This window comes from Nerophis lumbriciformis, linkage group LG24 (assembly GCF_033978685.3).
Source record: "Nerophis lumbriciformis linkage group LG24, RoL_Nlum_v2.1, whole genome shotgun sequence".
Lineage (NCBI taxonomy): Eukaryota > Metazoa > Chordata > Actinopteri > Syngnathiformes > Syngnathidae > Nerophis > Nerophis lumbriciformis.
Genome location: NC_084571.2, coordinates 18502080 through 18529737, shown reverse-complemented (window position 1 = coordinate 18529737; position 27658 = coordinate 18502080). Strand labels below are relative to the sequence as shown.

Here is a 27658-nt window from a genome sequence, read left to right as displayed (position 1 = left end):
GTGATGCAGTACCACCTGAGGGATCCAAGGTCACGGGCATTGCCGCTTACGTGCAGTGATTTCTCCAGATTCTCTGAACCTTTTGATGATATTACGGAGCGTAGATGGTGAAATCCCTAAATTCCTTGCAATAGCTGGTTGAGAAATGTTGTTCTTAAACAATTTGCTCAGGCATTTGTTGACAAAGTGGTGACCCTCGCCCCATCCTTGTTTGTGAATGACTGAGCATTTCATGGAAGCTGCTTTTATACCCAATCATGGCATCCACCTGTTCCCAATTAGCCTGTTCACCTGTGGGATGTTCCAAATAAGTCTTTGATGAGCATTCCTCGACTCTCTCAGTCTTTTTTGCCACTTGTGGCAGCTTTTTTGACACATGTTGCAGGCATCAAATTCCAAATGAGTTAATATTTGCAAAAAATAACAACGTTTTCCAGTTTGAATGTTAAATATCTTGTCTTTGCAGTCTATTCAATTGAATATAAGTTGAAAAGGATTTGCAAATCATTGTATTCTCTTTTTATTGACCATTTACACAACGTGACAACTTCACTGCTTTTGGCTTTTGTACATCAGAGGTGTTCATTGTGACAATGAAATGTGAAAACTACAAACAACAGCAAAAAAGGCATATTATAATGACAAGAAGTTGACACTACTACTAATAATACCTACCTAATACTGTAATACATATAACACAGATATTTACCAGGGGTGTCCCGATCTGATACTGATATCGGTTCGTGATCAGCAAAAAAACAAGATGATATCGGCTTGCATCTAAAATATCCGATAGAAGAAGTCCTGCATACTTGGACAGCCAGTTAGCATCTAAATGTCCTCTAACAAACACACAATGTTGGTCTTTTCTTCTATTCTACTCAAGTCATTTATAAGCGGTAAACATGCTAGGCTATAGGGGCTAGCAGCTACACAACAGCTAAGCACACAATAGCACACAAGCTGTCCTTCATTGAACAACATTGCGGTCTAAAACAGCACATTTGTCGACATAAACAAATACCAAGTCATTACAGTTGCATATTACTTACACACACAAAGTGTCCAAGGCAGAAGCATATGACAAATTATCCAGTAACAAACGTGTCCGCATCATTCAACTTACTGCGTCATGAAAAAACTATTACCACTCCATTTAAATTTAAAGACAGCACAAGTCCGTTTCAGATGGTTAATAAATGAATAGGTTAGTGTTTTTCATATCTACAGTTTAAGCCTTTTCTAACATTCCACACTAAGATATAATACATATAGGTAAGAACATGCTGATATCGTATCGGATCAATATCATTATTGGCCAATACTAAAGGCTCCAAAATCGGAACGGCATTAGAGTGGACAAATATGTATTGGGGCATCCCTGGTAATTTCATTGGATTAGTTGGAGCCTGTTTACAAAATGGAAAATATCAAAATGGCCCCCAAGTCCTTTTATTTTTTTGGTATGTAGTCCTGGCTCTGACTTAGGTAGAAAGCATGTTTTTCTACATTCATTTCAAAAATACTGTTTTTTAAATGAAAGAAGTCTGCAGTTTAACTCTTCTAAAGACTGCAAACTGGTTGAGACTAAACAGCACCTCTGCTGGTGGCAGCCCAGTAGTGCACTCGGTTTGAACCTCGATTTACAAACTTTCTGGTTTACAGACTTTTGGATCGCACCAAATACGAACGCAGCCATTTTGTGTGCTCATATTGAAGAGATTGAGGAAGTTTTTAATTGTGATGGTAATGTACTTTTCTGAAAAAATATGCCAAAGCAGACCTATTTCACAGCGGAGGAGAAGACCATCTCTGGTTCTGCGGCACCTCTTCCAAGAGCGCACACACACACACACACACACGGCCCCTCCCCGCCCACCTTTGTCTCTACTCTTTTCTCTCCTCACAAGAGGACCTTTGTACTGGAAGTGGATTTTACTTTTCAAGGTGTTTGTTATTCAGGAATGTGAGCACCCTTTTTAAAAAAAAAAAAAAAGGAACATTGAGGAAAAAAAAGAGGAACATTTCTATCGGCACAATTCTAATCATCCAAATATGATTTGCAGCAAAGTGGACAAGAGAGCGAAACTGAGGCGACAACAAGTAAGCTAGCTAGTTGGTTCACTAACACGCGAGCTTATTTAGGTGCAAGAGGAACCGCAATGACCTGCAGCTGAGCATTTAACAAGTTTTGTTTAGATCATGTTTTTATTGATATTTCTTTTTTTTTTAAACGCAGAAGTGATATTTTGACGTAAAAATGTATGTTTTGAAAGTTTCCCGCAAAATTATTGTATCAATATGGTTGTTAAAGTCAAGGATTTTTGTGATTTCTGATCGTTTGTGAGAGCACCAAAGGTACTTCTTTGTGTGTGCGCAAGCTAGTGGAGCAGCACAGTTTAGCTTGTCGTTGTTGTTGTTTTGTCTGGTTAATAAAGAGACAGTTGATCCATCACTTCCTTGTTATGTGTGATACACAGTAGTGTAAACACTTTATGTTGTGTTGTACAAACCTTCACAAAAATATGGACTTTTGTCCGGGTTGTAATCTATTATTCATATGGGGGTTAAATCACCAAAATGATTCCCGGGCGCGGCCACCACTCACTGCTCCCCTCACCTCCCAGGGGGTGATTAAGGGTGATGGGCCAAATGCAGAGAATAATTTCGCCACACCTAGTGTGTGTGTGACAATCATTGGTACTTTAACTTTAACTTTATTATGTTTCTATTTGAGAAATTTGCTTCAGTATACAAACTTTTCCATTTACGAACCAATGAAGTTGGTAAATCGAGGTTCCACAGAAGGTGAAAATCCACAATGTGGTCCACCAAGCCAGTGATGAATGAAGTATGATGCCCATCTCTGCTGATAGTAGCCATCTTTGTGTGTCACAACTAAAAACACTGATCATGTCCAACAAGTGGAGTGACTTGTGTCCGGGGACATGATGCCTTCATGTCGACCACAGCCCTTTTTGGTCAAGGAGAACAACAACAACATAACTCAGGTGTAGTTTGGCAAGGCAAACACAAACATTCAACAGAAAGAGAAAAGTCAGTGTCATTCTTCTCATAGGGCGTGGTTGACACGTGTCAGGTGTCAGGTGGTCCAGTTGATGTGGACTGTCCTCATTGGATGGGAGATTGTACCAAGACTTAAGGGCAAAGTGCTTTATCTCTGAGACAACTGTGTTGGTTTGCTGGTTGTTGCAGCTGATAAGCAGCACTTGTATCAGCTTCAATGATGATGAAGATGATTAAAATTATATATATATATATATATATATATATATATATATATATATATATATATATATATATATATATATATATATATATATATATATATATATATATATATAGATATATATATATATATGTATATGTGTATATATATATATATATATATATATATGTATATATATGTATATGTATGTACACACACACACACATGTGTATAGTCCTAAGGTGGTGGAATAACCACCATGAACAGGAAGTGTTCCATGGTGCCATTAGTCTGCCATGTTTGGACGGTACATCCTCACATCCACATACTCACGACGCTCCATCGCAGACTTTGCTCAGATGACAGCAGACGAGCCGGAAGAAGAGGAGTTAGAGTTGGGGGATGAGGGAAGGTTCCAGAAGAGCCACTTGCGTTTACACTGGCGCCTCTGGTACAAATAGTCCTCCTTGTCACGCTCTTTCCGTGCTCTTTTGTAGTGGTCGTCCTCCTTCAGGTACCACACTGGTGGCCAGCGGTGTTTCTCAAAGTAGTCCTGGTTCTCTGCATTGGCAAGGATGAAATACCTGCTTCAGGAACTAGCAATGTGGCTGAAGAATAAAATGAACACATGGCACCTCGGCCTAGGAGTACCAGGGTCAGGTTGGGAGCATAAGTTGGGGACTACTACTATTTTAGGTTAAAATTCTGCAAGTTCTTTTTTACATATGGTTGCTGGATTACTGTAAATGTATTACTGTAAATGTATCACTGTAATTGTATTACACTGTAAATGCATCACAGGTTGTTTTTTACAGTAGAATTCTGGCCACTGAGCTGCCATTTTTTTTACCATCAAATCTACAAACCCCGTTTCCATATGAGTTGGGAAATTGTGTTAGATGTAAATATAAACGGAATACAATGATTTGCAAATCATTTTCAACCCATATTCAGTTGAATATGCTACAAAGACAACATATTTGATGTTCAAACTGATAAAAAAAAATTTTTTTTGCAAATAATCATTAACTTTAGAATTTGATGCCAGCAACACGTGACAAAGAAGTTGGGAAAGGTGGCAATAAATACTGATAAAGTTGAGGAATGCTCATCAAACACTTATTTGGAACATCCTCACATTTGCCTGTTCACAGGTGAACAGGCAAATTGGGAACAGGTGGGTGCCATGATTGGGTATAAAAGTAGATTCCATGAAATGCTCAGTCATTCACAAAGAAGGATGGGGCGAGGGTCACCACTTTGTCAACAAATGCGTGAGCAAATTGTTGAACAGTTTAAGAAAAACCTTTCTCAACCAGCTATTGCAAGGAATTTAGGGATTTCACCATCTACGGTCCGTAATCATCAAAGGGTTCAGAGAATCTGGAGAAATCACTGCACGTAAGCAGCTAAGCCTGTGACCTTCGATCCCTCAGGCTGTACTGCATCAACAAGCGACATCAGTGTATAAAGGATATCACCACATGGGCTCAGGAACACTTCAGAAACCCACTGTCAGTAACTACAGTTGGTCACTACATCTGTAAGTGCAAGTTAAAACTCTCCTATGCAAGGCAAAAACCATTTATCAACAACACCCAGAAACGCCGTCGGCTTCGCTGGGCCTGAGCTCGTCTAAGATGGACTGATACAAAGTGGAAAAGTGTTCTGTGGTCTGACGAGTCCACATTTCAAATTGTTTTTGGAAACTGTGGACGTCGTGTCCTCCGGACCAAAGAGGAAAAGAACCATCCGGATTGTTATAGGCGCAAAGTTGAAAAGCCAGCATCTGTGATGGTATGGGGGTGTATTAGTGCCCAAGACATGGGTAACTTACACATCTGTGAAGGCGCCATTAATGCTGAAAGGTACATACAGGTTTTGGAGCAACATATGTTGCCATCCAAGCAACGTTACCATGGACGCCCCTGTTTATTTCAGCAAGACAATGCCAAGCCACGTGTTACATCAACGTGGCTTCATAGTAAAAGAGTGCGGGTACTAGACTGGCCTGCCTGTAGTCCAGACCTGTCTCCCATTAAAAATGCGTGGAGCATTATGAAGCCTAAAATACCACAACGGAGACTCCCGGACTGTTGAACAACTTAAGCTGTACATCAAGCAAGAATGGGAAAGAATTCCACCTGAGAAGCTTAAAAAATGTGTCTCCTCAGTTCCCAAACGTTTACTGAGTGTTGTTAAAAGGAAAGGCCAAGTAACACAGTGGTGAACATGCCCTTTCCCAACTACTTTGGCATGTGTTGCAGCCATGAAATTCTAAGTTTATTAATATTTGCAAAATATCTTGTCTTTGTAGTGCATTCAATTGAATATGGGTTGAAAAGGATTTGCAAATCATTGTATTCCGTTTATATTTACATCTAACACAATTTCCCAACTCATAACAATACCTACATTGTGGAAAACTGCAACCATCATCCCAGTACCGAAAAAATCCAGACCCACAGAACTCAACCATTACCGCCCCATAGCCCTCACATCCATAATTATGAAGTGCCTGGAGAAACTGCTGCTTCACAACATCCTTCCAGTTGTCACCCCACACCTGGACCCCCTCCAATTTGCCTACAGGGCCAGGAGGGGCACAGAGGATGCTGTGGCCTGCCTGCTGCATCTCCTCCTCCAGCATCTGGACTCCCCAGGCAACTTTGCCAGGATCCTCTTCGTGGACTTCAGCTCCGCCTTCAACTCCCTACAGAAGCATCTACTGATCCGGAAACTACACCAGCTCAACATCCCCCCTCAGCTGATCCACCTCACCCACAACTTCCTCACCGACCGATTGCAAGCAGTAAGGGTGGGCTCAAACACATCCCCGATGCTTACCATCAACACCGGGGTCCCACAGGGATGTGTGTTGAGCCCTTTCCTGTACACACTCTACACCAATGACTGCCGTAGCATCTCACCCACCACAACATACTTAAAATACTCAGATGACACAGCCATTCTCGCACTCCTCTCCAACAGTCAATCTATCCTGGACTATCATAACACAGTCAAACATTTCACAGAGTCATGCACAGCCAGTTATCTGGAAATCAATGTCAATAAAACAAAAGAAATATGGTTCAACCCCCCCTCACCTCAGAACCCCATCATCATAAACACACAAACAGTTAAAACAGTTGACACTTTTAAATACCTGGGCATAACCTTGGACAATAAACTCACCTTTGATCAACACACCACGGACATTCAAAAAAGAAGTCAACAAAGACTGTCAGCCATCCGGAAACTTAAAGGACTATACGTTGCACCTCATCTCCTGTTATTACTTTACCAAAGCATTGTTCAACCCATCCTTCTGAGCTGTTCCACATGTTTTTTCACCATGCTTTCTGTAACCAACCGGACCAAACTCACACGCATTACAAACATAGCAGCTAAAATCATCGGCCTACCCACACCCAACATTTCAGACATAAACCACAGGTCCATCACCCGACTGGCAAAAACAATAGTTCAGGATATCACTCACCCACTACACCAATACATCATCCCACTACCATCAGGGCGCAGGTACAGAACAATCAAATTCCGGAGGGCCCGCCTCAGGAAAAGCCTGATCCCTGCAGCTATAGCCGCCCTTAACAGCAGGCCCGGCCGACCTGTCTGACAAGCCTGTAAATGTGTGTTAGTCATGTATGATGTCTTTTTGTTATTTTTTTTTTGTGTGATGTGTAATGTGTAATGTCTAGTGTTTAAATGTACGGCAGTGACAATGAATTTCCCTAAGGGGACCAATAAATCTAATCTAATCTAAAATCTAATATGGAAACGGAGTTTGTATTTACAGCTTACAATTTGATGGATATTTTAATACTTAATTATAATTTAACCTCAAAATATGTTGGGCATGTACGTCAATATACTGTATTTTTCGGACTATAAGCCGCTACTTTTTTCCCTACACTTTGAACCCTGTGGCTTGTAAAACCATGCGGCTAATTTGGGGATTTTTCTTGGCTAACGGCCATAATGTTTTGTATTTAACAAATAGTTTTCATAAAATAAATAAAAAACAGATGCACTAAATAGGTGTGGTATTGTTTGTGCTATGGCGCCATCTTTTGGACGAGTTGAAAATGCACTTCCTGTATAATTCCCTGAACCAAAAATATTTGTCCGTAGCGATTTGCTCAAACTGTTTGTAAGTTTTACAATATACCTAAAACATTTCTTGCTTACTAAAGCGTCCCATGTGTGATGCCTGTAGGAGTGTTTTCATCCATATTTGTACGTGCTATCGTAATGTCATCCATCAAGCATTAGCAAATATGCTAACATGTTCACAAGTGTCTGTGTTAGTATTATTAACTTACAATGACATTCTATTTTCACTTCTTGTTTCACTTTCATAAATTCACCAAAACGTCACTGTGGAGTTATTGAGTCTGTTTAGCTGATTGGAGAGCTAGCTTGTGCAGCTAGTGGGTCCATGATGATGACTTCTGTTTTGTTTGATCAGCCGTTTTACTGCCGTGTTACAGACACAGTTTGGAAACAATTAAGGTATGTAAATAAACATTTACAGAATATTTCCGTGTAACTCATTTCAAAAACGTATATATCTGTAGTTTATAGTCTGGTGCCGCTAATATATGGAATAATATGTATTTATTTTCAAATTTGGAAAATGCAGCTTAAATTCCGGTGTGCTATATAGCTCAGAAATTACGGTAATGTTTTTTGCATGGTTAAATATCTTATTTTCCCGACTATATGGCACACCGGGATATAAGTCACACCCAAAGAATTTTAGAAGAAACAAATATTTTTCCATATATTAGCTGTAACACATAAGCTGCAAATATATAAGTTGCCAAATTAGGTTTTTTTTTTCAATATTTTGTAAATGTCCATTTACATACCTCAATTGTTTCCAAACGCTGTCTGTAACACAGCAGTAAAACGGCTGATCAAACAAAACAGAAGTCATGGTCATGGACCCACTAGCTGCGCAAGCTAGCTCTCCAATCAGCTAAACAGACTCAATAACTCAACAGTGACGTTTTGGTGAATTTACTGAGGAATTTGTGAAAGTGAAACAATACCAAAAAAATGTCATTGTAAGTTAATAATACCATCACAGACACTAGTAAACTTGTTAGCATATTAGCTAATGCAAACAACACTTGCTTGATTACATTACAATAGCATGTACAAATATGCATGAAAACACTCCTACAGACATCACACATGGGACGCTTTAGTAGGTGAGAATTGTTTTAGTTATATTGTAAAACTTACAAATGTTGCTTGGAATGATAAATGAAGAATCCATATGAGTAGAACGTTATGGACTGTCTTACTTGCGGTTCAAGGTATTAAACAGGAAGTGAGCAAAACGTGTCCAAAAAATGGTGCCATTGCACAAAGAATAACACACCATATCAGTGGTATCAAACTATCAAACACAAAACATTATGGCTGTTAGTGAAGAAACATCCTTAAATTAGTCGCACTGTTGTATAAGCTGCATGGTTCAAAGCATGGGGAAAAAGTAAAAGCTTATAGTCCGGAATTTCGGTAATATTAAAGTTTAAAAGATATGCAACTGCATGTCCTACATGTATTTTTTTTTGTCGTCAAAATGGAAAAACGAATACATTTAGTAAGAAAAACTAAAACACATTATTTCCAGGCTTTCGAGGGCCACATAAAAACTGTCCCTTGGCCCTTGAGTTTGACACCAGTGTTGTAAACAAAGCAGCCATAACATTATTTCCTATTCATCCAATGTTGGATTGTATTGTTGTACAGCATTTACTTCGGACGAGGAATATGTCGGGTTGGGTTAGGTTAGGTCGGGTTAGGTTGGATTGGGTCAGGTTGGGTCGGGTTGGGTTGGGTTATGTTGGGTTGAGTTGGGTTAGGTTAGGTTAAGTTAGGTTGGGTTGGATTGGATTGGGTTACCTGCTGACTTGGCCTTCATGTCTCTGGGGAACTTGCGGCAAACACTGTTGTAGTTGGTGCAGATGTGGTGAAGGCACCAGCCAGTGAGCTGCTGGGCCCCGTGGAACTGTGGGCAAGGAAGCACAATGTTTACTGCTGAGTGCCAGGACACTCCTGGAGCCTGCAGTACCTGGGCCATGTCCAGATAGACCAGAACATCCCCGTCGATGTCAGCCCCCATCATGGCTGCCTCTGTGAGTACCGTCACTGTGTAGAGCTCTGCAAGACGATGCGCAATACAACATGGGCCATTCACTGAACAAGGCATAAAACAAAAGGCACTACCTGTCAGTGCAACCAAGTGGGGCAGGCACAGACGGTTGGCAAGAACTATAAGCTCCATTGCATCCAGGTCTGAGCGAGAACAGAAGCGCCCTGTGTAGAGATACTCCAGCACCGCCCTCATACAGCTGCGGGTGGTGTTAGGGAACAGCACCTTGGACACACATGCAGAAATCCATCTTTACTAACAGCTGAACCGCAGTCATTCTATTACGGCACATTTGCCATCCTCAAATTGAATTCCACCTTTGGTGGTTTACTTCTTAGGCAGTGAAATGTGCTCCACTATGTGTCAAAGTCAAGGTCCACGGGCCAGATCCGGCCCGCGAATAAATTATCTAATCCACTCAACCGATAAAATTACCAAACGGTAAGATGCAAAGACTTAAGTCAACTTGACCATCATCTTTGTAGTTAGAGTTCCGTGCAGCGCTGGCAATTGGTTGACGGCCCAATGTGCACCCTGAACTCCATTGTAAAAATGTGTGTTTCTACATTTGTTAAATAAATCTAGCATGATCACTTTGTAGTTACGTTACCTTTAATTCGGCTATTATGGTGTCATTTTTTGGACAATTGTTTTGTTTACATTATAATTGTAATACTTGAATGATGATAAATGAATGTGTTGTGGCAGTTGTGGATGTCACCAATGCGGTGGTTTGAGGAAACACTTGATTGTTTTTCCAAACATGTCTTTGATAGTGAACTGCCCACATGAGAATGCTAAACAAGAAGTGCTCAAAGTTGAAGGGCTTTGTAGATACACTGAGACAAAGTCTAAGTTCTTGGTGTTCTTCATGGTTGTTTTGAAACGGCACCTATTTGTTTCCTCTGAATTTTCAACCAGCTTGAAGTGTTTGGCCCAAAGGATTAGTTGTGACATGTACATTTTAAGACTGTGCTTGTTCTATTTTCTGCCAAAGTAAAAGAAAAACAAAATTTTTTGAAGTTGTCTTTATTTTCAAATTATTATGCCACAATTTTATTAGTCCGGCCTGCGTGGGAATAGATTTTTCTCAATGTGGCCCCTGAGCAAAAATTTGTTTGACACCCCTGTATCATTACATTCTGTTACTGCTTTTTAAAGAGTCACAATTAAGAGCAGTGAAGAACGAATGATGCAATTCTTCAACAAAAATATTCATGATGTATCTCAGGCCTGTCGCATTAATTTACACTTTTATCGGTAAAAATACAATAAAACTATTTGCACTTATGTTTAAGTTTCTCAGAGTAACTACAAAGCCGTTAAACCTATTGAGGCTTGAACAAATGACCAAATAGGTACAGTCGTGGTCAAAAGTGTACATACACTTGTAAAGAACATAATGTCATGGCTGTCTTGAGTTTTCAATCATTTCTTCAACCCTTATTTTTGTGTGATAGAGTGATTGGAGCACATACTTGTTGGTCACAAAAAACATTCATGAAGTTTGCTTCTTTTATGAATTTATTATGGGTCTACTGAAAATGTGAGCAAATCTGCTGGGTCAAAAGTATACATACAGCAATGTTAATATTTGCTTACATGTCCCTTGGCAAGTTTCACTGCAATAAGGCACTTTTGGTAGCCATCCACAAGCTTCTGCTTGAATTTTTGACCACTCCTCTTGACAAAATTGGTGCAGTTAAGCTAAATTTGTTGGTTTTCTGATATAGACTTGTTTCTTCAACATTGTCTATACGTTTAAGTCAGGACTTTGGGAAGGCCATTCTAAAACCTTCATTCTAGCCCGATTTAGCCATTCCTTTACCACTGTTGACGTGTGTTTGGGGGTCATTGTCCTGTTGGAACACCCAACTGCGCCCAAGACCCAACCTCCTGGCTGATGATTTTAGGTTGTCCTGAAGAATTTGGAGGTAATCCTCCTTTTTCATTGTCCCATTTAAAGCACCAGTTCCATTGGCAGCTAAACAGGCCCAGAGCATAATACTACCACCACCATGCTTGACAGTAGGAATGGTGTTCCTGGGATTACTGGCCTCACCTTTTCTCCTCCAAACATATTGCTGGGTATTGTGGCCAAACAGCTCAATTTTTGTTTCATCTGACCACCAAACTTTCCTCCAGAAGGTCTTATCCTTGTCCATGTGATCAGCAGCAAACTTTAGACGAGCCTTAAGGTGTGGCTTGTGGAGTAAGGGCTTCCTTCTTGCATGGTAGCCTCTCAGTCCATGGCGATGCAAAACACGCTTGACTGTGGACACTGACACCTGTGTTCCAGCAGCTTCCAATTCATTGCAGACCTGCTTTTTGGTGGTTCTCTGTTGACTCTTGATCATCCTGATAAATTTTTCTCTCAGCAGCAGGTGATAGCTTGGGTTTTCTTCCTGATCGTGGCAGTGACAAAACTGTGCCATGCACTTTATACTTACCAACAATTGTCTGCACAGTTGCTCTTGGGACCTTAAGCTGCTTTGAAATGGCTCCAAGTGACTTTCCTGACTTGTTCAAGTCAATGATTCCTTTTTTCAGATCTGTGCTGAGTTCCTTTGACTTTCCCATTGTGGCGTTTGTAACCGAGTCTAATGACTGCATCACATGAGCCCTCTTTAAATGAATTCAGAGAAGTCAACAATCATAATCACTCACATGAAGTTAAGAGGCCATGAAGCTCATTTGATTTGATTGTAACTTTTCTACATTACCAACATTGATCATGTATGTATACTTTTGACCCAGCAGATTTGCTCACATTTTCAGTAGACCCATAATAAATTCGTAAAAGAAGCAAACTTCATGAATGATTTTTGTGACCATCAAGTATGTGCTCCAATCACTCTATCACAAAAAATAAGAGTTGTTGAAATGATTGGAAACTCAAGACAGCCATGACATTAAAGATTAAAGTACCAATGATTGTCACACACACACTAGGTGTGGTGAAATTTGTCCTCTGCATTTGACCCATCCCCTTGTTCACCCCCTGGGAGGTGAGGGGAGCAGTGGGCAGCAGTGGGCAGCAGCGGTGCCGCGCCCGGGAATCATTTTTGGTGATTTAACCCCCAATTCCAACCCTTGATGCTGAGTGCCAAGCAGGGAGGCAATGGGTCCCATTTTTTATAGTCTTTGGTATGACTCGGCCGGGGTTTGAACTCACAACCTACCTATCTCAGGGCGGACACTCTAACCACTAGGCCACTGAGTAGGTTATGTTCTTTATAAGTGTATGTACACTTTTGATCGCGACTGTATTAAATAATAAAAACTCTTCTAGGTATCTAATACCTAATTTGTCACTTCCATGTGTTAATCCTGTGCTAACTCCAAAACCATACAAACGGCGGTAGAATCTATTCAAAGGGGTTGACTTCAGATTTCATGTGGAGGGGACATCTTTCATGAAAATGTGCAGCTCATGTTCATACTTAGCCAACTCATCATACATGCCCCGGTCTAGTTCCTGCTTATTTCATCGCTTACCTCTTTGGTGCAACTCTCCACAAAGGGTCCGCCAAACATGGCCGCCATCCAGTCACAGCTGGAGATGAGCAGAGGCTTGTGGGCCATGATGGTTCCATCGTCTAACTTGAAGACCACATCTGCAGGGCCAAGGTTGGCAGAGGACTTTAGACAGCACTCATAAAACTGTCAACTGGTACTAGTTGTTGTTTTCATGCGTTGTGGTCCTGTGGTCAAAGCATGTTGTTTCCAACACTATGGACCTAACTCAACAAGTTTTCCACGTAGTTTCAATGTTGTGTGCCTGCTGGGTCGTACTTACCAGAAAAGGTTCCTTTGGCCAAGCACTCCTTGACTCGGTTGGTGCGGCGCACGTGGAAGGCTTTGGTGATTTCTTGGTTCATGAAGGCTTCGTTGTTGAGGATGTTGGCCACCATCATGCGCAGGTCGAACACCTCCAGCAGCTCTGCGATGTGTGCGATGTGCATGAGCTCCTTCTCATTCTCGTCCAGCTGGCCCGTGTACAGGTAGCGCAGCACCGCTCGGAAAGGTCCCAGCTGCATGGACTGGTCCATGTGCACCACGGTCATGGGCCTGGGACTGTACGTTATGGGGTCGTCCACCAGCTCCTCCTGGATGCTGACAAACGCCCGACTCCAGGAGGACAGCAGGCGTCCCCGCCGTCCGCCCTGCGAGTCTTTCAGGGTGCCGTCACTGGTGCAGGCCCTCAGGTTGGCCCGGTCCCCTTCGTCGCTGCTCTCGCACACGTCGAAGCTGGCGGCGCGCATCAGCAGCTCTCGGCCCGAGAGAGGACCGCGAGAAGGTCTCTCCGTCTCCTCGTTTTGCGTGTCCATGATGAAGAGGTCGTAGAACTTGGAGGAGGACGTGGATAAGTAGATTTTGTGCGCAAATATCTTCTGCCGTTCCTGTAGCACCAGAATGACATCGGCACAGTGGGGGTCCTCCAGAAGACCGGCCGGATGCTCCTCGGTGGTGGTCGGGGGAGGCGGCACAGTGATTATGGGCGGCGGGGGTTTTGGCGGAAGAAAGGGGGCCTGAAGAAGAGGCCTCTGCACATTTCTCAGGTGAGATTTCCAAAACTGCAGGTGGCGGCGCGAGATGAGCGCAGCTCGGATGGCGTTGTCAAAGACGTCCTTGACTCCAAACTGAGCGACAACACTGGTTTCATAATACGGCACTCCCAACTCTTTGGCCACCTCCCGTCCTCGCTCCGGGGGAAGGATCTCGTTGGACTTAATGGGCCTGCAAAAGACAAAGAACACACAAGTGACCTTGCACTTGTTTTGGATCAGTCCAAGTCTTTGGAGGGTCAAAACCTGTTTTTATCTCCTCAGAAATATTTCTAAAGTGAGAAATTTGCTGTCAAAATTGGATCTGGAAATGTTCATTCACACGTTCATATCATCTCGTGTTGACTACTGCAGTTCTCTCTTCTCTCTTCTCAACAAGTCAACACTAAAGAGATTTCAGACTCTACAAAATGCAGCTGCCAGACTTTAGACCAGTACACCCAAACCCGTCCATATCACCCCCGTTTGATCCAGTATTCATTGGCTTCTAGTCAAATTCAGTTGAAGATTTTAGTCCTGACTTTTTCAGTACATCACTGACTTGTTATTTCCCTACTTTTCAGTTGCATGGTGGGGCCCCTCAGTACATCACTGACTTGTTAGGCCCCTACTCTTCAGGGTCTTCAGTCTTCTAAAGACCCCATGTTAAAACCTGGTATTCCAGACTATATCTCCCAGACTCTGGAACAACTTACACCAGTCCCTCCGTCATCTTGACTGTGTTGACACTTTGAAGAAACATTTGAAAACTTCTGTTTTTAGTAGAGATTTTAGTTAATGCACCTTTTAACTATAATTTTTAATCACCTTTTTATGATGTTTTGGTTTTCATTGAATTGTTGTTTTACTTCACCTATGTTGTGTACAGCACTTTGTCATTTGATCTGTGAAAAGTGCTTTATAAATAACATTTACTTACTTAATACTTAGTCATAACCACCAAGCAGGGTGTCCAATTATGAATATTACAATATAAATGTAAGGATTCACCTCATACTTGCCTATGCATTTAATTTTCTTATTTAACAAACACCTAAAAAAACTTTTTTTTTACATCATATTACAGTAAATGGAAAAACAGTACCAGTTTTTTTATGATAAAAATTTGGCAGCTCAGTTGGCAGATATGGTAAAAGAAAAACTGTCAACTCAGTTAACAAAAAATACAAAACAGTGATACTCTCTCTACATTTACAGTAATATACTGTAAAAACCAAAGTCGATTTTACAGTGTATTACTGTAAATGTAGAGAGAGTACCACTGTTTTGTATTTTTTTTGTCAACTGAGTTGCCAGTTTTTCTTTGCCATAAAATCTATGGTTGCTGTTATTACAGAGTGTTGCTGTCAATGCAAAAATGGTACCACTGTTTTTGAGGTGAAAAAATGGCAGCTCAGTTGTAAGAATTTTACTGTAAAATGCACTGTGTTTTTTTTACATCATATTACTGTAAATGGAAAAACAGTACCAGTTTTTTATGATAAAAAATTGGCAGCTCAGTTGCCAGATTTTCACTGTAAAATCTGCTTTGATTTTGACAGTATATTACTGTAAATGTAGAGAGAGTACCACTGTTTAGTAATTTTCTGTCAACATTATAATGTCAACTTTGTTTACCTTTAAAATGCAAGAAAAGACCAACCTTGTGTGCTCATTGGAGGACAATTAGATGTTTAATGGCTGCTTTTGTTGGAGCTCATAATGCAGATTTTATATGCAATCCGATATAATCCAATATTGCTGAGACCGATACTAATAATACAATTAATATGGTCGATTAATTATACATTTCTTTCAAATAAAACAACTTTTTAAAAATGTATTTTACTTTAGCATGTTATTTTTTCATGCTTCTAATGAAATTGACTTTTATTTTTAACCTGACCATATTTTGTCGACTATGATAAATAATATAAAAGTCAACCTTTGACTGTTTGAAAAAAAAAATTCTGGACCTTTAAACTTTGTCTATTCATCCAACCAGGATTTTGCAGGCTTTTTTTTGTGATTGCTGCAAAAAAAATGCCTGAATTCGCGGCAGCTTTTGTTTTTAAAGTTGCAATGTTTTGAGGCACATTTTTGTTTGAATGAACACATGTTCTTGGATTGCAATAATGTACCCTAAGATTTTTTGTTCAAATAAAGACAATAATGACATTTTTTGTGGTCCCCTTTATTTAGAAAAGTATCAAAATACATTTTGGTACGGGTACCAAAATGTCGGGTTTTTTGTTTGGTTTTTTTTATAGTTTTTTTGTAAATATTGGTTATGGGACACCGCAACGTGGTGGTGACTTGTCCAGGGTATACCCTGCCTTCCACCCAAATGCAGCTGAAATAGGCTCCAGCGCCCCCGCGGCCCTGAAAGGGACAAGCTGTAGAAAATGGATGGATGGATGGATGGATGATATTGGGACAGACCTAGTGTGTGGTGGCATGTGCTAAAACTGTAGGTGTTTACCTTTTCCTTCCCAGTCTTAAACCCATAGGTAGGACTCATCACTTCTGTAAACTGTGTTGTATTCTGCCCTTATACGCTTGAACGGAAAATCAATCTTGTTATATTTGTTTTGAAGTCCAATGACAACAGAGATATTTGATTCTATTGAATTAGAGTTTTTAAGTCTTGCATATACACTATATTGCCAAAAGTATCTGGCCACCTGCCTTGACTCACATATGAAGTTGAAGTGCCATCCCATTCCTAACCCATGGGGTTCAATATGATCTGGGTCCACCTTTTGCAGCTATTACACCTTCAACTCTTCTGGGAAGGCTGTCCACAAGGTTGCGGAGTGTGTTTATAGGAATTTTCCACCATTCTTCCAAAAGCGCACTGGTGAGGTCACACACTGATGTTGGTGGAGAAGGCCTGGCTCTCAGTCTCCGTTCTAATTCATCCCAAAGGTGTTCTATCGGGTTCAGGTCAGGACTCTGTGCAGGCCAGTCAAGTTCATCCACACCAGACTCTGTCATCCATGTCTTTATGGACCTTGCTTTGTGCACTGGTGCACAGTCATGTTGGAAGAGGAAGGGGCCCGCTCCAAAGTGTTCCCCACAAGGTTGGGAGCATGGAATTGTCCAAAATGTTTTGGTACCCAGGAGCATTCAAAGTTCCTTTCACTGGAACCAAGGGGCCAAGCCCAACTCCTGAAAAACAACCCCACACCATAATTCCTCCTCCACAAAATGTCACACTCGGCACAATGCAGTTCTCCTGGCAACCTCCAAACCCAGACTGGTCCATCAGATTGCCAGATGGAAAAGCGTGATTCATCACTCCAGAGAAGGTGTCTCCACTGCTCTAGAGTTCAGTGGCGACGTGCTTTACACCAGTGCATCCCACGCTTTGCATTGGACTTGGTGATGTATGGCTTAGATTCAGCTGCTCGGCCATGGAAACCCATTCCATGAAGCTCTCTGCATGCTGTACGTGGGCTAATTGGAAGGTGACATGAAGTTTGGAGCTCTGTAGCAACTGATTGTGCAGAAAGTCTTTGCACTATGCTGACCTCTCTGTCAGTTTACGTGGCCTACCACTTGCTGGCTGACTTGCTGTTGTTCCCAAACTCTTCACTTTTCCGATGATAAAGCCCACAGTTGACTTTGGAATATTTAGGAGCGAAGACATTTCACGACTGGATTTGTTGCACAGGTGGCATCCTATGACAGTTCCACGCTGGAAATCACTGAGAGCGGCCCATTCTTTCACAAATGTTTGTAGAAGCAGTCTCCATGCCTAAGTGTTTGAATTTATACACCTGTGGCCGGGCCAAGTGATTAGTGATTCTCATCATTTGGATGGGGGGCCAAATACTTTTGGCAATATAGTGTATGTCACGTTTGGTGTTTAATGGTTTTTTCAAAGTGGTTATCTCTCAGAATGTGATTTCTCCTACCGAGCGAGCGGCCTGCGCGCCCTGTTCACTGCCTCCAGGTCAGCGTAGCGTAGGTCCAGCTGACATCCCACCAGGATGACAGGCGCCCGGGGGCAGAAGTGTTTGATCTCAGGGTACCACATGGTCTTCACGTGGTACAGAGAGTTGGGGTTGGCAATGGAGAAGCACAACACCACCACGTCAGACCTGCATGGAAGATTGTGCATGATTACAAACAGTCACCTAAATAAACCTTGATGTCACTCTCACCTGCCGTATGCAAAACGTCTGTCCTTGTGGTGGTCTCCAAAGGTGTCCCAGAGACGAAGGGACACACTGACATCGTCCACCACGTCTCTGGAGCGTTCCAAAACCTGAGAGATCAGAAGTTGTCATACAGTGCATCCCTAAAGTATTCATCGCGCTTCACCTTTTCCCACATTTTCCTAATCTACAATGGAATACCTGTCTACATATAAAGGTCCACACACCTGTCTATATATAAGGTCCACATCTGTCTGTATATAAGGTCCACACCTGTCTGTATATAAGGTCCACACCTGTCTGTATATAAGGTCCACATCTGTCTACATATAAGGTCCACACCTGTCTGTATATAAGGTCCACACCTGTCTACATATAAGGTCCACACCTGTCTGTATATAAGGTCCACACACCTGCCTGTATATAAGGTCCACACCTGTCTATATATAAAGTCCACACACCTGTCTGTATACAAGGTCCACACACCTGTCTGTATATAAGGTCTACACACCTGTCTGTATATAAGGTCCACACACCTGTCTGTATATAAGGTCCACACACCTGTCTGTATATAAGGTCCACACCTGTCTGTATATAAGGTCCACACCTGTCTGTAAATAAGGTCTACACCTGTCTGTAAATAAGGTCCACACCTGTCTGTATATAAGGCACACACCTGTCAGTATATAAGGTCCATACCTGTCTGTATATAAGGTCCACACACCTGTCTGTATATAAGGCACACACCTGTCTGTATATAAGGTCCACACCTGTTTGTATATAAGGTCCACACCTGTCTGTATATAAGGTCCACACCTGTCTGTACCGTATTTTCCGCACTATTAGCCGCACCTAAAAACCACAAATTTACTCAAAAGCTGACAGTGCGGCTTATAACCCGGTGCGCTTTATATATGGATTAATATTAAGATTCATTTTCATAAAGTTTAGGTCTCGCAACTACGGTAAACAGCCGCCATCTTTTTTCCCCGTAGAAGAGGAAGTGCTTCTTCTTCTACGGCAAGCAACCGCCAAGGTAAGCACCCGCCCCCATAGAAGAGGAAGCGCTTCTTCTTCTACTGTAAGCAACCACCCGCCCCCGTAGAAGAAGAAGAAGCGCGCGGATATTACGTTTCATTTCCTTTGTGTGTTTACATCTGTAAAGACCACAAAATGGCTCCTACTAAGCGACAGGTTTCCGGTTCATGAAAAGACGCAATCTCTCCATCCGCACACGGACTACTATTTCACAGCAACTGCCTAAAGACTTTCAAGAAAAGCTGGCTACTTTCCGTGCATATTGTAAAAACAAGATAGCTGAAAAAAAGATCCGGCCAGAGAACATTATCAACATGGACGAGGTTCCACTGACTTTTGATATTCCTGTGAACCGCACTGTGGATACAACGGGAGCACGTACGGTGAATATTCGCACCACAGGGAATGAGAAGTCATCCTTCACTGTGGTTCTAGCTTGCCATGCTAATGGCCAGAAACTTCCACCCATGGTGATATTCAAAAGGAAGACCTTGCCAAAAGAGACCTTTCCAGCCGGCGTCATCATAAAAGCTAACTCGAAGGGATGGATGGATGAAGAAAAGATGAGCGAGTGGTTAAGGGAAGTTTACGCGAAGAGGCCGGGTGGCTTTTTTCACGCAGCTCCGTCCATGTTGATATACGACTCCATGCGCGCCCACATCACGCTGGTTTTTAATATATTATTCAAGTTTGACTGACCTATCTGACTGTTTTTTTGACATTCCCTTTAGCGCAGTTAGATGCGGCTTATAACACGGGGCGGCTTATAGGTGGACAAAGTTTTGAAATATGCCGTTCATTGAAGGCGCGGCTTATAACCCAGGGCGGCTTATGGTGCGGAAAATACGGTATATAAGGTCCACACCTGACAGAACTTTCCTCCAGAAGGTCTTATCTTTGTCCATGTGAGGTCAGATCAAACAAAAATGGAGCCGTTTGGCCACAATACCCAGCAATATGTTTGGAGGAGAAAAAGTGAGGCCTTTAATCCCAGGAACACCATTCCTACCGTCAAGCATGGTGGTGGTAGTATTATGCTCTGGGCCTGTTTTGCTGCCAATGGAAGTGGTGCTTTAAATGGGACAATGAAAAGGGAGGATTACCTTCAAATTCTTCAGGACAACCTAAAATCATCAGCCCGGAGGTTGGGTCTTGGGCGCAGTTGGGTGTTCCAACAGGACAATGACCCCAAACACACGTCAAAAGTGGTAAAGGAATGGCTAAATCAGGCTAGAATGAAGGTTTTAGAATGGCCTTCCCAAAGTCCTGACTTAAACATGTGGACAATGCTGAAGAAACAAGTCCATGTCAGAAAACCAACACATTTAGCTGAACTGCACCAATTTTGTCAAGAGGAGTGGTCAAAAATTCAAGCAGAAGATTGCCAGAAGCTTGTGGATGGCTATCAAAAGTGCCTTATTGCAGTGAAACTTGCCAAGGGACATGCAAGCAAATATTAACATTGCTGTATGTATACTTTTGACCCAGCAGATTTGCTCACATTTTCAGTAGACCCATAATAAATTCATAAAAGAGCCAAACTTCATGAATGTTTTTCGTGACCAACAAGTATGTGCTCCAATCACTCTATCACAAATAAATAAGAGTTGTAGAAATGATTGGAAACTCAAGACAGCCATGACATTATGTTCTTTACAAGTGTATGTACACTTTTGACCACGACTGATTATAAATCCATCCATCCATCCATTTTCTACCGCTTATTCCCTTTGGGGTTGCGGGGGGCCCTGGAGCCTATCTCAGCTACAATCGGGCGGAAGGCGGGGTACACCCTGGACAAGTCGCCACCTCATCGCAGGGCCAACACAGATAGACAGACAACATTCACACTCACATTCACACACTAGGGCCAATTTAGTGTTGCCAATCAACCTATCCCCAGGTGCATGTCTTTGGAGGTGGGAGGAAGCCGGAGTACCCGGAGGGAACCCACGCAGTCACGGGGAGAACATGCAAACTCCACACAGAAAGATCCCAAGCCCGGGATAGAACCCAAGACTACTCAGGACCTTCGTATTGTGAGGCAGATGCACTAACCCCTCTTCCACCGTGCTGCCCCTGATTTTTTATATATATATATATATATATATATTGAGCTTCATGGCCAACAAGACAGTATACATTTTCATGTGTGATTGCTTTGTTTTTTCACATTTTTAAACATTTGCAAAGAGCTGTAAAGAAATGTTTTCACATTGGAAAGAAGTGAATACCTTCACTGTAATCTTCAAGTGGGCTAGTACTTCTTACCTCCTGACAGACTCTGTACTGGTCTATGGCCCAGACTGTGGGCACGTGTGTGGCCAGCAGCTGGTACTGTGTGAGCGTGGCGTTGCAGGCCCTGGCGCAGATGAGGCGTGTCTTCCCAACGGCGTTGTCTCCCACCACCACGCACTTGATGGTTTCAACGTTTGGCCTCTCATAGTCCATGTCCAAGTCTGTCAAAGGCCACCTGTGGCGACAGCAAGAAGAAAGACCAGCGTTGCATGGCCACCTCCTCAGTCCTGACAGGAGTTTGTTGGCTAAAACCTCCCAATTTGCCACGGCTTTGTCGGAAAATGTTTTATTTCATTTGATAAATTTGCTATCAATGTTCTAAATGGTCCTTAACTTAAAATAGTACTTAAAATAATCATTCAATGGTCAAATCAACGTCAGAACCCAACATTGATTAAAAAGTATGTTGTTTCAACTTTGTATTTGTGTTGTAGAATGTGAGATAGGCTCTAGCACCCCGCGCGACCCCGAAAGGGACAAGCGGTAGAAAATGGATGGATGGAATATTGGTTGGGAAATGACCAAAATTCAATGTCAAATTGTCAGAACCTGACATTGAATAAACGTTGTCAAAAAGCATGTTGTTTCAACGTTGTATTTGTGTTGTAGAATATTGGTTGGGAAATGACCAAATTTCAATGACAAATCAACATCACAACTTGACATTGATTAAACGTCGTCAAAAAGCATGTTGTTTCAACATTGTATCTGTGTTGTAGAATATTGGTTGGGAAATTACCAAATTTCAATGGTCAAATCAACGTCACAACCTGACATTGAACAAACACTGTCAAAAAGCATATTGTTTCAACGTTGTATTTGTGTTGTAAAATGTGAGATAGGCTCCAGCACCCCCCGCGACCCCAAAAGGGACAAGCGGAAGAAAATGGATGGATGGAATATTGGTTGAGAAATGACCAAAATTCAATGTCAAATCGTCAGAACCTGACATTGAATAAACGTTGTCAAAAAGCATGTTGTTTCAACGTTGTATTTGTGTTGCAGAATATTGGTTGCAAAATGACCAAATTTCAATGACAAATCAACATCACAACCTGACATTGATTAAACGTCGTCAAAAAGCATGTCGTTTCAACGTTGTATTTGTGTTGTAAAATGTGAGATAGGCTCCAGCATCCCCTGCGACCCCAAAAGGGACAAGCGGAAGAAAATGGATGGATGGAATATTGGTTGGGAAATGACCAAAATTCTATGTCAAATCGTCAGAACCTGGTGTACCGTGAGATACAGTCTGGTGTGCTGGGGGAGATGATCTAATTTCACCTATTTGGGTTAAAAAAAAATTTTGCAAACCAGTAATTATAATGTGTAAATTATGTGCCGTTGTTGAGTGTTGGTGTGTCTAGAGCTCGGCAGAGTAGCCATGTAATACTCTTCCAGATCAGTAGGCGGCAGCTGGCAGCTAATTGCTTTGTAGATGTCGGGAACTCGTCGTGTGAGACGACGATGGTTTGTGGTGATCACAATATGCAGGCGACAGCGGGAGGCAGTATGCAAGTAAAAAGGTATCTAATAATTAAACCAAAAATAAACAAAAGGTGAGTGCCCCTGTGGTAGCCATTTTTGTGTTGTTCATATTTCGGTAGTCCTGCTTATATTAAGTTCAATTAATTATTTGTTGTTTGATGGATGCTTGGGCCTACTGCACTACTGCACTTTGGTGGTGGTCATTGTGGTGGTGATTGATGAATACTTGGGCCTACTGTGCTACTTCAATTTGGTGTTGGTCATTAAAGTTTTGTTAGCCATTTTGGTGTTATTTATTTTTCTCTGGTACTGCATATATTAAGTTAAGTTATTAATTTTTTGAATTAGAAAGTCATTTACGTTCTGTGTCATTTACAGCACCTGTGAGGAGAGCATATAGGTGTGCACAGGTGACACCGATTGGACAAATGTCGAGTGGAGAGACTGGCGGACTGCTTACGCAACAGTGATATATATATATATATATATATATATATATATATATATATATATATATATATATATATATATATATATTTATATATATATATATATATATATATATATATATATATAAGTGGTCACAATAGTTGGATACGACTTTAAAGCATAACAAGCATGCATCACTATAGGTCTTGTCTCAAAGTAGGTGTACTGTATCAATATAGCACTGTATCAATAACTTTATACATATATATAAATATATATATATATATATATATATATATATATATATATATATATATATATATATATATAAATATATTTATACAAATATATATATATATATATATATATATATATATATATATATATATATATATATATATATATATATATATATATATATATATATATATATATATATATATATATATATATATATATATATACAGGGGCGCCGCTAGGGATTTTGGGCCCCATGAAAAGAATCTTTACAGGGCCCCCAACACAGTGTCATTATTTTTTCTGTATTATCATTTCAGGGACGGCGTGGCGCAGTGTAAGAGTGGCCGTGCGCAACCCGAGGGTCACTGGTTCAATCCCCACCTAGTACCAACCTCGTCATGTCCGTTGTGTCCTGAGCAAGACGCTTCACCCTTGCTCCTGATGGGTGCTGGTTAGCGCCTTGCATGGCAGCTCCCTCCATCAGTGTGTGAATGTGTGTGTGAATGGGTAAATGTGGAAGTAGTGTCAAAGCGCTTTGAGTACCTTGAAGGTAGAAAAGCGCTATACAAGTACAACCCATTTATCATTTATTTATCATCATCATTAGGGGCCTCTCTGGGCCCCCCTCCATCATGGGCCCCTAGAATCCGTCTCATTTACCCCCCCTTTTCGGCGCCCCTGTATATATATAGTGTCACAATAGTTCAATAGTTGGATATGCTTTAAAGTCATATCGAACTATTGTGACCACTTATATATATATATATATATATATATATATATATATATATATATATATATATATATATATACATATATATATATATATATATATATATATATATATATATATATATATATATATATATATATATATATATATATATATATATATATACTATAGTCATGCATGCTTGTTATGCTTTAAAGTCATATCCAACTATTGTGACAACGACTTTTTAATGTCTACTGAGTTTCATTTCTGAATGATTTCTGCAGGTGGTGAGCATCCTCGGCTCAGAAAAGGTTGAAAACCATTGGTTTATGACACAGGAGATGCCTCCTCTTCACACGCACTGTCCGCCATTCATAAAAAGATCCGTCATTGACTGCACGGACCAGACAGCGTCATAAGCCGACATGTCACGTGACACATGACCACAAACACTGTATTTGATCCATTATCTGTATTTGATCGATTATCTGACAGTCAACGTGCAGGTGAGAGACAATGAAAGGTTGTTTCCTACCAGAAGGACCGCACAGTCCCTCCACCCTGCAGCCAGGCGGTCTAGTGCCGAGGTCGTGCCGCATCACGCGTTACGTAACACTCCGACTCTGCGTCTGCAAGCAATCACAGCCAAACAACATCGATTAGCGTTCAGGGATTATTGGAATTAAAAAAAAACAAAGATGCAGCAAGAAGCCCCCGCATAGGAAGTGGCGTCCTCTTACCGTGATGCAAGAAAGTGGCGCAGGGGGTTTGCGGAGCGACGAGGAGACACAAAGCACGTCTCCACCGGATGCGGCGTCGCACCTGCTGGCCGCAAGGCGTATTGAACGTCATCCCCGGGGCATTGGTGGAATCATTCACAAGTCGCGTGCAATAATTCCTCCTCAGTCACGGTGCAGAGCTGCAGCAGTGGCCGTCATGTATGCGTCCTCCTCCGCCTCCGCCTCCTCCGCGCGCTCGTCCAGGCCTCGGCGGCTAATAATAGCCAGCAAGGGAGAAAAAAACAACCTTCGTTACAAAACACTGATCCTTAATCTGGCGCCGCAAACACCGCTTTGTGGTCACGTGGTCTCCGTGTCTACCTGTCATGCATTCAGCAGTCTTCACACACTTTGGGTTACATGTGTCAAACTCAAGGCCCGGGGGCCAAATGTGGCCCTCTATGTTATTTTATGTGGCTCCCAATATAAAGTACTTTTTTTTATATATAGTTACCCTTTTTAATGTTGGTTTTAAATGTAAAAACGAACGAATGATAAAAAAAATTTTATTTATCTATTTATGTTTTTGAATTTTATAAACCTTTATTTATAAATTGCAAAATTTAAAAACAATCGAGAAACAATGATGTTCAAAATAAGTACAAAAACAGTACAAATCAGCGCCAGGGGGTTGTAAACTCAATAAAGTAACTAAAATAGAATGCAATATATATAAATATATATATATATATATATATATATATATATATATATATATATATATATATATATATATATATATATATATATATATATCCATCCATCCATTTTCTACCGCTTGTCCCTTTCGGGGTCGCGGGGGGTGCTGGAGCCTATCTCAGCATATATATATATATATGTGTGTATATATATATATATATATATATATATATATATATGTCTTAATAAGGTTATCCAAAAAATAGTGCTCGATACCGTAGTAGAGCGCAATATATGTATGTGTGGGGAAAAAAAATCACAAGACTATTTCATCTCTACAGGCCTGTTTCATGAGGGGGGTACCCTCAATCGTCAGGAGATTTTAATCTTAAAATTAAAATCTCCTGACGATTGAGGGTACCCCCCTCATGAAACAGGCCTGTAGAGATGAAATAGTCTTGTGATTTTTTTTCCCCACACATACATATATATATATATATATATATATATATATATATATATATATATATATATATATATATATATATATATATACATATATATATATATATATATATATATATATATATATATATATATATATATATATATATAAAACAAAGTGCAAAGCCATAGGCTCACACAAGTTCAGTAAATCATTTAAATTTGGAACACAGCATCATCGTTTTCACAGCTTTTTGGTTGTTAGAGGAAGAGAGTGTTTTAACATAGAGTTCTAATTCTTTTTTAAAGGCAAATATAAAGTACTTTGTCTGTATGTACACAAACTAGCGTCGTTCAGTATAAAAACCACTAATCCTTGTCTCCATGGCGACAAATAAAGTACGTTTCTTACAAGTAGCATTATCACTGGAGGACGAGGAATAGCTAAACATGCTTCACTACACACCTTAGGAAGATACAATAGCTCACTGGTGTCACAATGTCAACAAACTCCATAAGTGGATCTACACCTGACATCCACTGTAATGATACTAAGTACAAGAGCGTATCTAGTCGATAGTACTATGATTACATCAATATTTTTTAGCATCACAAAATATTTTTTAATTTTTTTTAATTTATATTATGTTTATAAAGTCAGGAAATAAGTCCCTGGACACATGAGGACTTTGAATATGACCAATGTATGATCCTGTAACTACTTGGTATCGCATTGATACCTTAATGTGTGTTATCATCCAAAACTAATGTAAAGTATCAAAGAAGAGAGAGAAGAATAAGTGATTATTACATTTTAACAGAAGTGTCGATAGAACATGTTAAAACAGAAAATAAGCAGATATTAACAGCAAATGAACAAGTGGATTAATAATACATTTTTACAGTTTGTCCCTTATAATGTAGACAAAATAATAGGTAGATAAATGACACAATATGTTACTGCATACGTCAGCAGACTAATTAGGAGTCTTTGTTTGTATACTTACTACTAAAAGACAGGTTGTCTAGTATGTTCACTATTTTATTTAAGGACTAAATTACAATAATAAACATATGTTTCGTGTACAATAAGATTTTTTGTTACAATAAAGACAATAATGACATTTTTTGTGGTCCCATCTATTTAGAAAAGTATGGAAATACATTTTGGTACCGGTACCAAAATATTGGTATGGGGACAAACCTAGTACACATGAACATGTCCATCCGGCCTATTGGTCCGCATGAGGACACGCCCACATTGAGCAGATAGTTAGAAGTACACGATCATACGAGACACAAGTTCTTCTAACGCCCAGAACACACCACTCTGAGACCAACACAAGGCTAAAGAACCTCCATCGTGATCCAAATCAATATGTATCACTCAGCTGGTAAGTGCTAACAATACACTCACCAATAATAAAGAATATATATTTCTCATGCCATACACTTTTTA

At 40.7% G+C, this 27658-nt stretch overlaps 1 protein-coding gene across 1 annotated transcript; it reads right to left on the bottom strand.

Moving 5' to 3' along the window:
• Positions 1–3445: 3445 nt before the first annotated feature.
• Positions 3446–25229, bottom strand: LOC133620612 (rho-related BTB domain-containing protein 2-like). Its single transcript, XM_061982207.2, has 11 exons — positions 25078–25229; positions 24873–24966; positions 21439–21640; positions 18136–18239; positions 17887–18072; positions 13219–14159; positions 12918–13036; positions 9494–9644; positions 9339–9427; positions 9170–9275; positions 3446–3790 (listed from the first exon to the last, which is right to left on the bottom strand). Exons 3-11 carry the CDS (start codon positions 21616–21618, stop codon positions 3585–3587), a joined length of 2082 nt encoding a protein of 693 aa, XP_061838191.1. The 5' UTR covers positions 21619–21640; positions 24873–24966; positions 25078–25229; the 3' UTR covers positions 3446–3584.
• Positions 25230–27658: the final 2429 nt, after the last annotated feature.

Excerpts from the sequence above, each read along its gene's own strand:
- LOC133620612 (XM_061982207.2), bottom strand. The coding sequence starts at position 21,618 with ATGGACTATGAGAGGCCAAACGTTGAAACCATCAAGTGCGTGGTGGTG. Across the intron at positions 18,073-18,135 it reads AGACGTTTTGCATACGGCAG|GTCTGACGTGGTGGTGTTGT; the intron begins GTGAGAGTGACA and ends TCTTCCATGCAG. Across the intron at positions 9,428-9,493 it reads CCACTTGGTTGCACTGACAG|AGCTCTACACAGTGACGGTA; the intron begins GTAGTGCCTTTT and ends ATCGTCTTGCAG.